Source organism: Macaca thibetana, chromosome 1, assembly GCF_024542745.1.
Source record: "Macaca thibetana thibetana isolate TM-01 chromosome 1, ASM2454274v1, whole genome shotgun sequence".
Taxonomy (NCBI): domain Eukaryota; kingdom Metazoa; phylum Chordata; class Mammalia; order Primates; family Cercopithecidae; genus Macaca; species Macaca thibetana.
The window spans coordinates 122,247,451-122,262,433 of record NC_065578.1 but is presented as its reverse complement, the minus strand read 5'-3'; the positions used below and the strand labels follow the sequence as shown (position 1 = coordinate 122,262,433).

At 46.5% G+C, this 14,983-nt stretch overlaps 4 protein-coding genes across 5 annotated transcripts; 2 read left to right on the top strand and 2 right to left on the bottom strand.

Annotated features, from left to right (window-relative positions):
* Positions 1–2,163: 2,163 nt before the first annotated feature.
* On the bottom strand, positions 2,164–3,398 carry BOLA1 (bolA family member 1). 2 transcript variants are annotated; one of them, XM_050751603.1, is made up of 2 exons: positions 3,283–3,398; positions 2,164–2,945 (listed from the first exon to the last, which is right to left on the bottom strand). In XM_050751603.1, the coding sequence occupies exon 2, from the start codon at positions 2,899–2,901 to the stop codon at positions 2,488–2,490; it is 414 nt and encodes a 137-aa protein (XP_050607560.1). In that variant the 5' UTR covers positions 2,902–2,945; positions 3,283–3,398; the 3' UTR covers positions 2,164–2,487. The 2 variants fall into 2 exon arrangements, with proteins under 2 accessions (XP_050607560.1, XP_050607570.1); XM_050751613.1 differs by having other exon boundaries at positions 2,164–2,904; positions 3,283–3,383.
* A 7,348-nt stretch (positions 3,399–10,746) lies between these two features.
* On the top strand, positions 10,747–11,521 carry LOC126932666 (histone H2A type 2-B). Its single transcript, XM_050751762.1, has one exon. It carries the CDS (start codon positions 11,037–11,039, stop codon positions 11,427–11,429), a length of 393 nt encoding a protein of 130 aa, XP_050607719.1. The 5' UTR covers positions 10,747–11,036; the 3' UTR covers positions 11,430–11,521.
* Positions 11,522–11,578: 57 nt separating this feature from the next.
* On the bottom strand, positions 11,579–11,979 carry LOC126932672 (histone H2A type 2-C). Its single transcript, XM_050751769.1, has one exon. It carries the CDS (start codon positions 11,977–11,979, stop codon positions 11,590–11,592), a length of 390 nt encoding a protein of 129 aa, XP_050607726.1. The 3' UTR covers positions 11,579–11,589.
* A 334-nt stretch (positions 11,980–12,313) lies between these two features.
* On the top strand, positions 12,314–14,483 carry LOC126932680 (histone H2B type 2-E). Its single transcript, XM_050751782.1, has one exon. The coding sequence runs from the start codon at positions 12,314–12,316 to the stop codon at positions 12,692–12,694; it is 381 nt and encodes a 126-aa protein (XP_050607739.1). The 3' UTR covers positions 12,695–14,483.
* Positions 14,484–14,983: the final 500 nt, after the last annotated feature.

Below are 14,983 nucleotides of genomic sequence, written 5' to 3'. Positions count from 1 at the left end.
GAACCCTTTTTTTTTCTTGGTTTGGAAGGATGGGGACCTTGAATCTCCTTTTTTTGAGACAGAGTCTCGCTTTGTTGCTCAGGCTGGAGTGCAATGGTGTGATCTCAGCTCACTGCAACCTCTGCCTCTCGGGTTCAAGCGATTCTCCTGCCTCAGCTTCCTAAGTGTGGTTGGCGCCTGCCACCACACCCGGCTAATTTTTGTAGATATGGGGCCAGGATGGTCTCGAACTCCTGACCTCAGGTGATCCGCCCACCACGGCCTCCCAAAGTGCTGGGATTACAAGTGTGAGCCACCACGACCGGCCGGAAGCTACATTTTGAACAATCTCCCATGGGAGTTCTTACCTAAGAGAAAATCTGAAAACCACTGCCTTGGTGTTACCTTGACTCCCCTCTCACTCTAGTCCATTTCTGTTCTAATCAAACCATTTTCTGATTTTATGGTAGCTCTCAAATCAACTCCTTCCTTTCCATTCCCACAGATGACCTGTAAATCAGGGTTCTACCTTCACTCTGGATTGATCTCTTTTCCTCCAATCTCCCATGCCAACTCACTTACACATCACTGCCAGATCCATCTGACCCCAAATGCTCTCTGGCATGTCTGTACTCAAAATTCGTTAATAACTCCCTACTGCCCAACCACATGCACCTTAAATTCTTTAGCTAGAAATGATCAAGATATATGTTAACCGGGCCGGGCGTGGTGGCTCATGCCTGTAATCCCAGCACTTTAGGAGGTTGACGCAGGCGGATCGCTTGAGGTCAGGAGTTTGAGACCAGCCTGACCAATATGATGAAACCTTGTCTTCACTAAAAATACAAAAATTAGCCGGGCATGGTGGCAGGCACCTGTAATCCCAGCTAGTCAGGAGGCTGAGACAGGAGAATTGCTTGAACCTGGGAGACGGAGGTTGCAGTGAGCTGAGATCAGGCCATTGCACTCCAGCCTGGGCAACAAGAGCAAAACTCTGTCTAAAAAAAAAAAAAAAAAAAAAAAAAGATATATGTTAACCAAGTTTTGTTCTCTAATAATTTCCACATTGAGATTATTAGAAAGTTGCTTCTATAGACATTACTTGAGCTCCCCTCAGAAATATGACAACATTTGTAATGCTCAAAAAGGGCTACATTGTGGGGCATGGTGGCTTACACCTGTAATCCTAGCACCTTGGGAGGCGGTGGGCAGAGTGCCTGAGCTCAGGAGTCTAAGACCAGCCTGGGCAACATGGTGAACCCTGTCTCTACTAAAATACAAAAAATTAGACGGGTGTGGTGGCACAAGCCTCTAGTCCCAGCTACTTGGGAGGCTGAGGCAGGAGAATTGCTTAAACCTGGGAGGTGGAGGTTGCAGTGAGTTGTGATCGTGCCACTGCACTCCAGCTTGGGCAACAGAGACTCCGTCTTAAAGAAACAAACAAAAAACACTAGGGGTGGTGGCTCACACCTGTAATCCCAACACCTTGGGAGGCTGAGGCAGGAGGATCACCTGAGGTCAGAAGTTTGAGACCATCTTGGTCAACATGGTGAAACCCCATCTCTACTAAAAATACAAAAAATTGCTGGACGTGGTGGTGCATGCCTGTCATCCCAGCTACTGGGGAGGCTGAGGTAGGAGAATCACTTGAACCCAGGAGGCAGAGGTTGCAGTGAGCCGAGATTGCGCCACTGCACTGCAGCCTGGGCGACAAGAGCGAAACTCCGTCTCAAAAAAAAAAAAAAAAAAAAAAAAAAAAAAAGGGGGCTATATAAAGGTTTCTCCATCATCTCTAGTAATTTTCTTAGTTCTTATTCTCTTTTCACTGCTTTAGTGGTTTTTAAAAACATTTTTCTTTTAAACAAATACAAGTACTACTTTTTGGAAATGGATAGGCTGTAAAAAAGGCAAACATTCCCCTGAGATGAAGTGCAAATGTGTCCCTGCCTATATCGCCTGTCTTGTCCATTAACTCACTGCTCAGTCCAGTGTCTATGCCTTTGCTCAGGTTCTTCTCTCTGCCTGCAGCACCTATCCTCTCCTTTCTGGTTAATTTTGTGCTTTCCTTTAAAGACCCAAGTAGATCACTTCCCTCATAAAGCCGTTCCCGACTAGTCTACAGGTATCTTTCTTCTCCCAAGAACACCTGTGGCACTGATTCAGCAGTCCATTAAGAACACAGACTCATAGTGTAATTTCTTTTAATGTATAGGATTGTTTCCAACTCATCAGGTTTGGTGCAGTTCTGTCACGATTTAACATGGAACATCCGGGCTGCCCTTCCTGAATAGTCCAGGGCAAGAGCAGTAGTGAGTGATTCTTCTCTTTTCTTGGGTTCACTTTGACCTGAAGCAAGTTGCTATCTTCGGAGAATATGTATGGACCCCAATAGAATAGAGCTCAGGGGTCTTCATCCCTTTCAAATCCTGGACTATATCGAAGGGAAGGCCTCAGTAGTTCGTGCTCACTCAGCCCATTCGGATCCTGGTCCTGCCCCTCTCTTGGGGCTCAAGGGGTTCCTAGAGCTTTCTTGTTCCCACCCAGGCATGGGGGGCTAGTGTCCAGCTGAGAGTTCTCTCTCCACTGGGCGGGGGTCCGTGCCTGGATGGCCAGTGCATGGACCGGCCCTGCCAGCTCCTCGGCCAGTGCTGCGTGGACCAGCCGGTGTCGTTGTAGGGGGCTTAGTCCCTCGAAACGAGAGCTCACCACAGCCACGCGGAAGTGCGTCTCACTGCCAGGCGGGACCGCGTGGCCACTGCTCTCGTTGCGAAGCTCCAGCACCTCGGGGCTCAGGGCCTGCTCCAGCTTCGTGCGAATGGCGGCCTCCACTGGACCGATGGCCCCGGATCCCGCGCTGCCCCGGGACAAACAGACCCGGCCAGCCATGGAGACCAGACCTGGGACCAGGCGACCACTCAGCATCGGCTACGCCAGAGACACGAGGAGTGAGGGTCGAGATGATCCGCCTGGTGAGAGCACAGTATCAACACCCGCCCCGCGACCCCCGCATCTGCTCTAACCCCACGCCCAGGTGTCCACACCAGCTCCTGTCGGGAGACCGCCTCAACGCCACACAGGGAGACTCGAGACACCGCCCCTTTTCTCTACGTGACACGGTGAATTCGACCTCCAGCTGTGGGAGTGGAGGGACAAGCGGAGATTAGAAAGGCCCGCAAGCGAGGCGCGTTCGTTCCTTACGGGATTTGCAAAGAATGGGCAAATGTAGGGCATGTGCAACTGCGTACTTGTGGTTGGGCCGAAGCCCCTGTGATCCCTGTAAAGCCCAGGAGAAGCCCCTTTTACCTGCCGCTCAGCCTCGGATATTGCGACTCCCGCTCAAGGCCAGGACTCTGGACGCTGCCGAGCAAAATGCAGTCCTGGCGCCCTTCCTGAGGCACGCTGGGAAATGGAGTCCTTGCTGTGCGCTAGTAGGACGGGCAGGCACCACGTGGTGCCCTAAGGGCTCGTGGGAACTGTAGTCTTGGATTCTCCCCACCGGTAAGGTCGTCGGAAACTCTCAACCCAGCAACGCGAAGAAAAAGGGATTTCACGCGCAGCTGGGGTTGGGATTATTAGATCTATTTTACTGCCAATAGATATTGTAGATCATCCAGCCCAATTCCTTTATTTTATATACAAGAAAATGGAAGTCTGATTGAATACATAATTACTGTGCCTCAGACTAGTGCTGGGGACTGGAGAGTCAAGTCAGACCCTGTCTTCAAGGAGTTTACAGAGCACTGAAGACTAACAAGTGAGCGGACAATTGCAGTACTGGGTACTAAGTGCTACGATGAGATAAACACAGGATGCTACGGAGGCAAGTTACCCAGACTTGGCCGGGGTTGGAGAGGTGGAATGACGGGCGGGCAGAGAATATTTCCGAGATTTAGGGAAACAGTTTGGCGGAAACAACATGAAAATCCATTTCTCAGTCCCTCATAGTGAGGTTTTGGCTGTGGTTGCCACATGTGTAAAGGACAAGAGGAGAGAGAATTTTGAGGGAGTCTTTCTGGTGTAGTTAGGGTGTGGTTATGTGTGGTTGGAGCCTACGGGGCAGATGATGGTGATGAGTAGGGTACCGGGAGGAGAGAAAGGGCCCAGACCTCCCCAGGCCTTGTAGCCCTTGTTAGGCAATTTTGTCTTTATCCTAGAAGTAGTGGGAAGCTACTGAGGTTTTAAACAGGGATGTAACAGGATGTAATTTTTCCAGGATGATTCTTAACTTTTACGCTTTATATATATATTTTTGTCTTTGTTTTTACTTCCTTTTTGTGGAGAATGGGGTCTCGCTATATTGCCTAGGCAGGTCTTGAACTTCTGGGCTCAAACTATCCTCCTGACTCTGCCTCCTTGAGAGCTGGGATTACAGGCGTGAGCCACCACACTTGGCGATTCTTAACTTTTAAATTTATTTAAATTTTATTTTGTATCCTTAATATATTTACATATTTCTAAATGTTTTTCCCCAACTTCTCATTTTGAAAAACGTCAAAGCCATAGAAAAGTTGAATAGTTCAAAGCAACACCCTCTATCTTTCACTTGGCCCACCATTTTTTACATTTATATTTATTTTATACTTGTACATATATACTCATATATTTAAGTACTTTACATATACTTTAAAATATATTTATGTACTTTTTTGGATGAACAATTTGAAAATAAGTTGCAGGTAGCATGACATTTCACTCCTAACTACTCCAACATGTATCTCCTAACAACAAAGATATTCTACCACATAACCACAATATCCTTATCACACTCAAGAAATTTAACCTATGACATACACTGTTTTCCCTAGCCTTTAAAAAAAATTTAAAACTTCCAGAAAAGTTGCAAGATTAATAGAATGAGCAACCCATTTATCCACTATTCACCTAGATTCACTGATAACATTTTGCCAGACTTGTCTTTGTATCTCTTTTAATGTATGTGTGTATAATAATAACGAAATAATAATAATTATTTCTGCTGACTCACTTGAGTTAGGTGCAAAATTCTTTTTTTTTTTGAGACGGAGTTTTGCTTTTGTTGCCCAGGCTGGAGTGCAATGGCATGATCTCGGCTCACTGCAACCTCTGCCTCCTGGGTTCAAGCAAGTCTCCTGCCTCAGTGTCCTGAGTAACTGGGATTACAGACATGTGCCACCATGCCCAGCTAATTTTGTATTTTTAGTAGAGACGGGGTTTCTCCATGTTGATCAGGCTGGTCTGGAACTCCAACCTCAGGTGATCCGCCCTCCTCGGCCACCCAGGATTACCGGGATTACAGGCGTGAGCCACTGTGCCTGGCCCAAAATTCTTTTTTTTTTTTTAATGGAATCTCACTCTGTCACCCAGACTGGAGTGCAGTGGCGCCATCTTGGCCTACTGCAACCTCCACTTTCTGAGTTCAAGTGATTCTCCTGCCTCAGCCTCCTGAGTAGCTGGGACTACAGGTGGGTGCCACCACACTCGGCTAAATTTTTTTGTATTTCTAGTAGAGATGGGGTTTCACTATGTTGGCCAGGCTGGTCTGGAACTCCTGACCTCAAGTGATCCGCCTGCCTCAGCCTCCCAAAGTGATGGGATCACAGGCGTGGACCACGGCGCCTGGCTAATTTTTGTGTTTTTAGTGGAGAGGGGGTTTCACCATGTTGGCCAGGGTGGTCTCGAACTCCCGACCTCAGGTGATCTGCCCACCTCAGCCTCCTAAAGTGCTGGGATTACAAGCGTGAGCCACTACGCCTGGCCTGTGATGGTTAATGTGCCAACTTCTAGAGGATTGGTGCTCAGATATTTGGCAAAATTTGGGTGTTTCTGTGAGGGTATTTTGAATGAAATTAACATTTGAATTGGTAGACGGAGTAAATTGCCCTCCCTAATGTAGGTGGGTCCCATCCAACCAGTTGAAAACTTGACTAGAACAAAAAGACGGACCCTCTCCTGAGTAAGAGAGACTTCCTTCTGCCTGACTGCTTTGAGACCAGGACGTTGGCTTTTCCCAGCCTTCAGACTCAGAAGTAAACACTGGCTCCATCTGGGTCTTAGACTCGGCCTTTGGACTGGAACTACACCATTGGTTCTCAGGCCTTTGGATTTGGACTGGAACTATATCAGCACCTTTCTTGGGTCTCCAGCTTGCCAGCTTACCCTGAAGATCTCGGGGATCTTGGGATTTATTAGCTTCCATAATCAAAAAGCCAATTTTTTATAATAAAACTATCTGTCAATCTATCAATCTATCTACTGTTGGTTCTGTTTCCCTGGAGAATCCTGACTAATGTATATTTACTTAAAAAAAAAAGACATTTTCTCACATAACCAGAATATAACTGTCAGACTCTAGAAATTAACATAGATACAGTACTATTATCTAATCTACAGACCTTATTCAAAATTTGCCAATTGTTCACTTCTATCCTATATATAAAATGAAAAGAAATATTTTCTGGTCCAGGATCCAATCTAGGATCACATGTTGCATTCAGTTGTTATATCTCTTTGTTCTCCATTAACTTGGAATAGTTTCCTAGATTTTGTCTTTCATGACTTTGGCAGTTTTGAAGTTACAGACATTTATTTTGTAGAATGTCCCTCAATCTGGGTTTGTCTGATGTTTCTTTATGATTAAAATTTAGCACATGCATTTTTTGGCCAGAATACTGCAGAAGTAATGTTGAATTCTTCTCTGTGAAACTTACCAGGGCACGTGATCTTTATTTTTCTTATTACTAGTGATAATTCTGATCATTTGATTAAGATGGTATCTGTCAGGCTTTTCCACTATAAAATTCCTTTTCTGTCTGTAATTGTGGAAGATACTTTAAGTCTATCTACTTTCCTATTTCTCCATTATTTTTTTTTCCCACTAATTTTAGCATCTGAGAAGTATGTTTGAGACATCTCTTAGGGGTTGTTGAAGATAAAATGAGATCATGGGGGTGGGGCTGAGGTGTGGTATGTGATCACCTGGGGAGAGAGTAGATGGTGAGAAAAGAATCAGAATGTTTATTAGAAAGGCCACTCTAGTGAGGAGTGGGAAGAGTAGAAGCAGGGAGAGGAGCAGAAAAGTCTTTGTTGGTAGTCTGGGTGAAAGATAACCTGAGTGAAGGCACAAGATGGGCTAGAGAGAAGTAAATTGATTAGAAAGCTGCTACAAAGATGGCATCTATAGGACTTACTTTGGTTAGGACCTTGCAGTTTGCAAATCCAGTGAAACCCCACTTCTACTAAAAATACAAAAATTAGCCAGGTATGGTGGCACATTCCTGTAATCCCAGCTACTTGGGAGACTGAGGCAGGAGAATCTCTTGAACCTGGGAAGCAGAGGCTGCAGTGGGCGGAGATCGTGCCATTGCACTCCAGTCTAGGCGACAGAGCGAAACTCCATCTCAAAAAAAAAAAAAAAAAAAAAAGCACAGTACCGAATGGTGAGTGCTGTCACCAGGATATGAACAAAGAGATGTGGGCACAGCAAGGATATTTGTGTGGGAGTAGGGAAGTTCTCCTCTAATAATTCTTTCTTCCTTTTTTTGTACAGAGGAAGAAACAATGGCTGGATAAATTAAATGACTTCATTAAGCCCAACATCTAGACATCGTGAGGAGCATGTTCTTTGAGTCAGGCAGACCTAGACTCTAATCATGTGGCTGTGTGACCTTCAGCAATTTTTTTTTTTTTTTTTTTTTGAGTTTTTTTTTTTAGAGTCTTGCTGTGTCGCCCAGGCTGGAGTGCAGTGGCGCTGTTTCGGCTCACTGCAACCTGTGCCTTCTGGGCTCAAGTAATCCTCCAACCTCAGCCTCCCAAGTAGCTGAGACCACAGGTCACAGGTGTGTGCCCCACCACACTCAGTTAATTTTTGTATTTTTTGTAGAGATAGGGTTTCGCCATGTTGCCCAGGCTGGTCTCAAACTCCTGGGTAAAAGCCATCTGCCTTGGTCTCCCAAAGTGCTGGGATTACAGGCGTGAGCCACCACACCCAGCCCAGCAATTGTTTTAATCCCTGTGAGCTTCAGTTTATTTGTGAAACACATAATTTTATCTACTTTGTAGGCAGTTGCTACTGTAGGGTTTATCATAGTAGGGTTTCAACATAATCTTTTTTTTTCTTTCACCCTTCTTATGGCACAGAGCACTGTGATATAAGTAAAAAAGAAATCAGAGGTCAAGTCCAGGCGCAGTGGCTCACACCTGTCATCCCAGCACTTTGGGAGTTCGAGGCCAGCCTGGACAACATGGCAAAACCCTGTTTCTACTGAAAATACAAAATTAGCTGGATGTGCTGGCGCATGCCTGTAATCTCAGCTGTTTGTCGGCTGAGGCATGAGAATCACTTAAACCCAAGAAGCAGAGGTTGCAGTGAGCTGAGATTCTGCCACTGCACTCCAGCCTGGGTGACAGAGTGAGACTCTGTCTGGAAAAAAAAAAAAAAAAAAAAGAGGAGGTCAGAGAAAGAAAGGAAGGTCAGCATGCCCCTCAAGCAGGGCCTTATGGGGTGCCAGGATTATGGTAGGGTCCCCTATCATCTGGGTTTTTTCTCTGCCCTTTAGGTCTGAAAAGTTGACACTATTAGAACTTCCAGGACTGACTGGCTTCTTGGGGAGGGACCCATGCTAACAAAGTACACACGAAATTTATGAATAGTCCAAAATGCAAATTCATTGAATTCTATGATGAACATCTTTCTATAACTGGCTCCCCCTACTTCAGTCTTATGTGTTTATCTTGGAATAGAACAATCAGAAAGTTGTTAATTGAGCACAGAATCTGAATGAAGGAACTTGGATAGTCTTCAGAAATATTTCACCCAGGCTGTGAGAAAAGGCTGATGCTTTCATAACCAAGGACCCTTTTCTAGTAGGCCAAACTTTGCCTCTGCCAGATATATTTTATTGTTGGTGAAAACATAACATATTTCTACTACAATTGCCACCTGTTTGGACTCTATGTAGACTGCACCTTTCTGTTAACATTCATCTTCTCAAATGATATAATCAATTGGATTAGAAGGATCTTAGGTTACACCCTGGTCACCTCTGTCTGAACTTTGGTGTTCCCCAAATCTATACCAGCATTCTTACCAGGAGTAATCTCTAGACGTAGCTGATTTTAACTAATTTAACTCTCAGAGTTCACCAGATTTCCTCCATTTTCTGGAGGCATTTCATCACAGACTTGTTTGTACTACTTTCAATTATCTATACACCCATTGCCCAACAGCACACATCCAATAAATGCCAGTTGAATAAACTGGTGAGAATAAAGGAGAAAACATCAGAAAAGGTGTCAAAGAATAAGATTTAAGTATTTTCTGGCCGGGTGCAGTGGCTCACGCCTGTAATCCCAGAACTTTGGGAGGTTGAGGTGGGCAGATCATGAGGTCGGAGTTTGAGACCAGCCTGGCCAACATTCGAGATTTGAGATCAGGAGTTCGAGATTAGCCTGGTCAACATTAGTAGAGATGAAACCCCATCTCTACTAAAAATACAAAAATTAGCCGGGCATGGTGGTGGGCGTCTGTCATCCCAGCTACCTGGGAGGCTGAGGTGGGAGGATCGCTTGAACCCGGGTGGGTGGGGGCGGGGTAGAGGAGGTGGTGGTGGAGGTTGCAGTGAGCTGAGAAGTGCTCCAGCCTGGGCGACAGAGCGAAACTCCGCCTCAAAAAACCAAAAAAACCACAAGTCTATTTTTTCTCTCTATTATTCTACCTGACCTTAAGGGATACTAAGGAAAGGGTGAGAATGGTGTAGGAGATGTAGAACTCCCAGAGATGGGACGTTGAGGAGGAAGAAACACAAGAGCTTTCAGGTTCATCTGTTATATGGGATAAAAGAAAAAAAGAAGAGCTTTCAGGAAAGATTTCTAAGGCCGCTGGAGTCACACCAGCAATTAATGCCTGACAGCAAAGTTACCCTTTCCCGGCTGTTGCTGAAATCTAAGGGATGATGATGAGGTGGACAAGGGAGCGTGGAGAAAAAGATTGAAGGGATATTAAGGAAGCAACTGACTGGACATGCTGAGACGAAGGGAAGAGTAGAGTAGATTTCGGCTTAGTTATCTGTAAGTATGCTGGCGCATTTCAGGAAGAGGGCAAAGAGGGGAGGTTGTTTGCAGGAGTTCGCGTTCGAATAGGCTGAGGTTGAGTTTGAGTTTGAGGTGCTCGTTGGGACAAGTAGTAGGTTGAAGTATTCAGTAAGCAGTTAGGCACAAGGGTCTGAGCTTCTGAAACAAATTTGGATGTTAGTTGAAAGCATATAAATGGGTAAGACTCTTCGGGATAAGTGAAGAATTGGAGATAGAGAAGCAGAATCCAGCTGGACTCGCAGATTTAGAGATGGCATGGGGAAGCAGGATAAGAAAAGTCGGCGAGCTAAGAAGAAAAACGCAGGGCGACATTTTGAAAGCCAAGGGAGTAAGCTTCAAGGCCGCCTCCTGGAGGTCAAGAGGATGACAGATCTAGCCTCGGTCAAACTGAATTCCAAGGAGTGCAGGCGGGTGGGGGTGGGGCGGAGTCGCTGCGGGCGACTTAAGTTGAGGGGCGAGAAAGGAGGCAGCCTTAGTAGTACTTGTATTTTTAAAGGGAATTTGGCTGTGACGAGACAGAAAGGGCGGGACTTAGTAGTTTAGAGCTCAAGGGGATCATTGGCTTCAGAATCCCCTACTCTTGCGTGAGAGTAACTCTCAGTCTACGGATGTCTTCTGCAGTTTCTTAGGGTCCATGTTGGGATTTACCGGCTGTAAACTAAACAAAGCAAAGCAAAACCCCATAGTACAAGACATTTTGTTTGAAAGCCTACTTTCTTTAAAGATCCTGCCATGCAAATAAGGGGCTTTAATGTGGCTCTCAGCGATTGGTAGATACTTACGAAATCCGTCATTTCCTTTCAGGGCAGGATGCAAACCAAGAGGCGGCTTTCTGTTTTTCTATTGGCTGTTGGATACGGCTCCGCTTTTAGCCAATCAAACGACTTCCCTTCACCCCTCCCGGTAGCTCTTATAAATTACATCAAATTGGTTATTCTTTCCACATTCTTCTCCTTGTAAAAGAAGCTGTAACTGCAATTTTAGCCGTAATGTCAGGACGCGGAAAGCAGGGAGGCAAGGCCCGCGCTAAGGCCAAGTCGCGCTCGTCCCGCGCTGGCCTCCAGTTCCCGGTGGGGCGAGTGCACCGCTTGCTGCGCAAGGGCAACTACGCGGAACGGGTGGGGGCAGGCGCCCCGGTGTACCTGGCGGCGGTCCTCGAGTACCTGACCGCGGAAATTCTGGAGCTAGCAGGCAACGCGGCTCGGGACAACAAGAAGACGCGCATCATCCCTCGCCATCTGCAACTAGCCGTGAGGAATGACGAAGAGCTCAACAAGTTACTCGGGGGTGTCACCATTGCCCAGGGCGGCGTCTTACCCAATATCCAGGCTGTCCTGTTGCCCAAGAAAACGGAGAGTCATAAGCCTGGCAAGAACAAGTAATTAAGAGGCTTGACACCATACTCATTCACCCCAAAGGCTCTTTTAAGAGCCACCAAAGTGTCAAATGAAGGGCTGATCACGAAATAGCGCATTAGCTCTTTTTTTGAAAACTTGGGTGGCTCTAAAAAGAGCCTTTGGTCTTTGGTTTGTTTGTCTGCATTTATTTGCTTTTGGCTTTGTGGCTTTCAGTTTTCTTTGGTAACAGAACGGCCTGGATGTTAGGCAAAACGCCGCCCTGGGCGATGGTGACTTTGCCCAGCAGCTTGTTCAGTTCCTCGTCGTTGCGGATGGCCAGCTGGAGGTGACGAGGGATGATGCGCGTCTTCTTGTTGTCCCGAGCCGCGTTGCCCGCCAGCTCCAGGATCTCGGCGGTCAGGTACTCGAGGACCGCCGCCATGTAGACTGGCGCGCCAGCCCCCACCCGCTCCGCGTAGTTGCCTTTGCGCAGCAAGCGGTGCACTCGCCCTACCGGGAACTGGAGGCCGGCGCGGGACGAGCGCGACTTGGCCTTGGCGCGAGCCTTGCCTCCTTGTTTGCCACGACCAGACATGACTGAAACCAAGGTTAAACACAGACAATGCTCAGAACCTCGCTACAAAATAAGCTTGAAAGAGAACCAAGAGGAAAGCCTTTATAAGCTTTCCTAGGGGTGGGGTCTAGAACGAGTTTTTCATTGGTCCTAATATGGCTTCAGAACCGGCCAATCAAGTCAAGAGTCGGTGTTGTTGCGTACGCATTGCTGAAAACGCAAGGTCCGCACACGGACCAATGGAAATGAATGACTTTCGGAGCCCTAATTTGCATAAGGTGGTTATAAAAGAATCAGGCCCGCCCATTCTCTTACTTCTTTTCTTGGCTAAGCCGCGTTTGTACTGTGTCTTACCATGCCTGAACCGGCAAAATCCGCTCCGGCTCCTAAAAAGGGCTCCAAGAAAGCCGTCACCAAAGCCCAGAAGAAAGACGGCAAGAAGCGCAAGCGCAGCCGCAAGGAGAGCTACTCCATCTACGTGTACAAGGTGCTGAAGCAGGTCCACCCCGACACCGGCATCTCGTCCAAGGCCATGGGCATCATGAACTCCTTCGTCAACGACATTTTCGAGCGCATCGCGGGAGAGGCGTCCCGCCTGGCGCACTACAACAAGCGCTCCACCATCACGTCCCGCGAGATCCAGACGGCCGTGCGCCTGCTGCTGCCCGGCGAGCTGGCCAAGCACGCCGTGTCCGAGGGCACCAAGGCAGTCACCAAGTACACCAGCTCCAAGTGAGTCCCTGCCGGGACCTGGCGCTCGCTCGCTCGAGTCGCCGGCTGCTTGACTCCAAAGGCTCTTTTCAGAGCCACCCACCTAATCACTAGAAAAGAGCTTGTTCACTTACTCCCTTAGTTTGTTCTCATAAAGTAATTTTAGCGTAAAGGTCATGGGAAATGCCACACGTAGGTTTTTAACCATTTGGAACTTGAGGTCCCCGGTGCATGATTGGATTTGCTTTTGAATCTAGAGCGTGTCTTCACTCATTGTGCTGCTTAGCATTCCCAGGAGTCGGTTCTCAATTAGGATGTTGGGAATCCGCCTCTTTACCCGCCCCCACTCCCGCCCCACACTGGCGCCCTGGTGGCTTCTTGGGTCTGTTTCATTCTAAAACGAAGTGGCTGAGTTCGGCTGTTATTTAAGAGAACTCCAGGGCACGATTCAGCCCAGGTTCCGCAAACACTGCGTGACAGCTGTGTATGACTGACGCTTGGCAGCACCTTTTGTGTCCGGTCACCAGTTCTGCTGTGCGATGGGGTCTCCTGTGGATACCAGCCGTTCTGTGTATTTTGGACGAAGCCCGCGCAGCCGGGTCCCAGCCTTTTCCTGATTGGGCGACATGAATATTCAAAATTCTGCGCCTCTTTCTAATTTGTAGATTTCAGTTTCCGTCGTTCACTTTGAGACTTTGAAATTCCTATTTCTCGTTTTGTTGATAATTTTTGCATTTAATGGTCTCTCTTTAAAGGGTAAGGCTGCGGCCCCAGGTCACTGCGAGGCACTTACCGTGTAGATACGGGCTCAAAAGTCACCTGTCAGAGATCTACGTCATCCACTAAGGAATTCGCGCCGCTCATACTTGCCTGTCTCATTTTATCTTCCTTCTAGCAGCTGTCTGAAATTGGTTCGTCTGTTTTCTTGTTTATGGTATTCTCAAGCCCTTGACCGGCTGGTGTGGTTTTCCCGTGCATCTTCAGCCTGGCACATTATGGACACTTACTAAATACTACGTATTGATGTAATATTGTTGGGTTAGTTTTTCCATCCCATCGTTTTCTTAATCGCTTTCGTGGATGGATGATGGGTGCTGTTCATTTCCGTTAGATGTATGTGAAGGCACGGTGAAAATGGAAATGTTTTTGGAGCTACTTCCTCAAATGTGTCCTTAGTCACCTCAGTGCAACAGCTGGGAGGGGGCCGTGTTAAGATTTTTTTTGCATCAAAGAGGAGGTGGCAATGGTAGATCCACCCTTACGCTTCCCAGTTTAGCATAACCTCTTTTGGATTTTCATCAAATTCAGCGTATTGGTCACTGGAAAGAGCCTTTTCCTTCTTTTCTTACTCTCCCCTCTTGGTGTTCCCCTCTTAAAGGAGAGGAGCTTTTAATTGACAGTCATCACCTCATTTGCTTTCCAGGAGGCCATGCAAGATAGGCAGGACTACAGGGTTAATCTCCTTTTTACAAATGAGGCCAAGGGAAGCCTCATTGGTTCACAGTCATGCAGCTCATACTGTCCACCCTTGTATTCTCAGATGCAGGACAATTGCATTTTAGTTTTATTTTGTGGAGGTACAGAATATTTACTCTTTCTGTCCAACCCTTGATTCTGCCGAGGAAGACACTGATGGTTTGATGAGTGATTCAACTCTGTTTTTGGCTAAGGGTTTTTGGAGTTGATAGCAGGGGTCTGATGAATCCAAATGAGCTCTAGACATTATCACAGACTGAATAAATCTTAACTGTCTCCTACATGTGTGTTTTCAAATGTGTGTAGATGCTATTGTTATTAATAAAGTTACCAATTAAAGGCTTTGCTGGATTCTTTTATCTACAGTATATATTTCTCAATGAAGGAAATTAACAGATACAACTTACACAGGGTCTATAGAAAAGCATGGGTGCCTCTGATCTGGGGGATGACTATTTATAAGCCACCAGCCAAACTGCTGCCCCAAAGGTGCACTAGGGCTGAAATAGTCTCTTACAAGGCCACTGTTAATGCTTAGTAATTGAAAAATATATGATCACAAATAGAAAGCAGTACAAATAAGATGGAAGAACTAAAGTTCATAATGAAGTTAAGCTAACACCTACGGAGCACTTACTGTGTGCCAGGTAGTGTTCTAGGCCCTTTATACATATTGACTCATCTAATTCTCACCAGGACCTCAGGAAGTAGTACCATTATTATCACCCATTTTACAGATAAGGAAACTGAGGCAAAGAGAAGCCTTTCTTCAGAAACTCTCCAGAGGATAAGCTCCTAGGTTAGCAGTTAAGGGACTTGAGAAACAGGGTCATTCTGA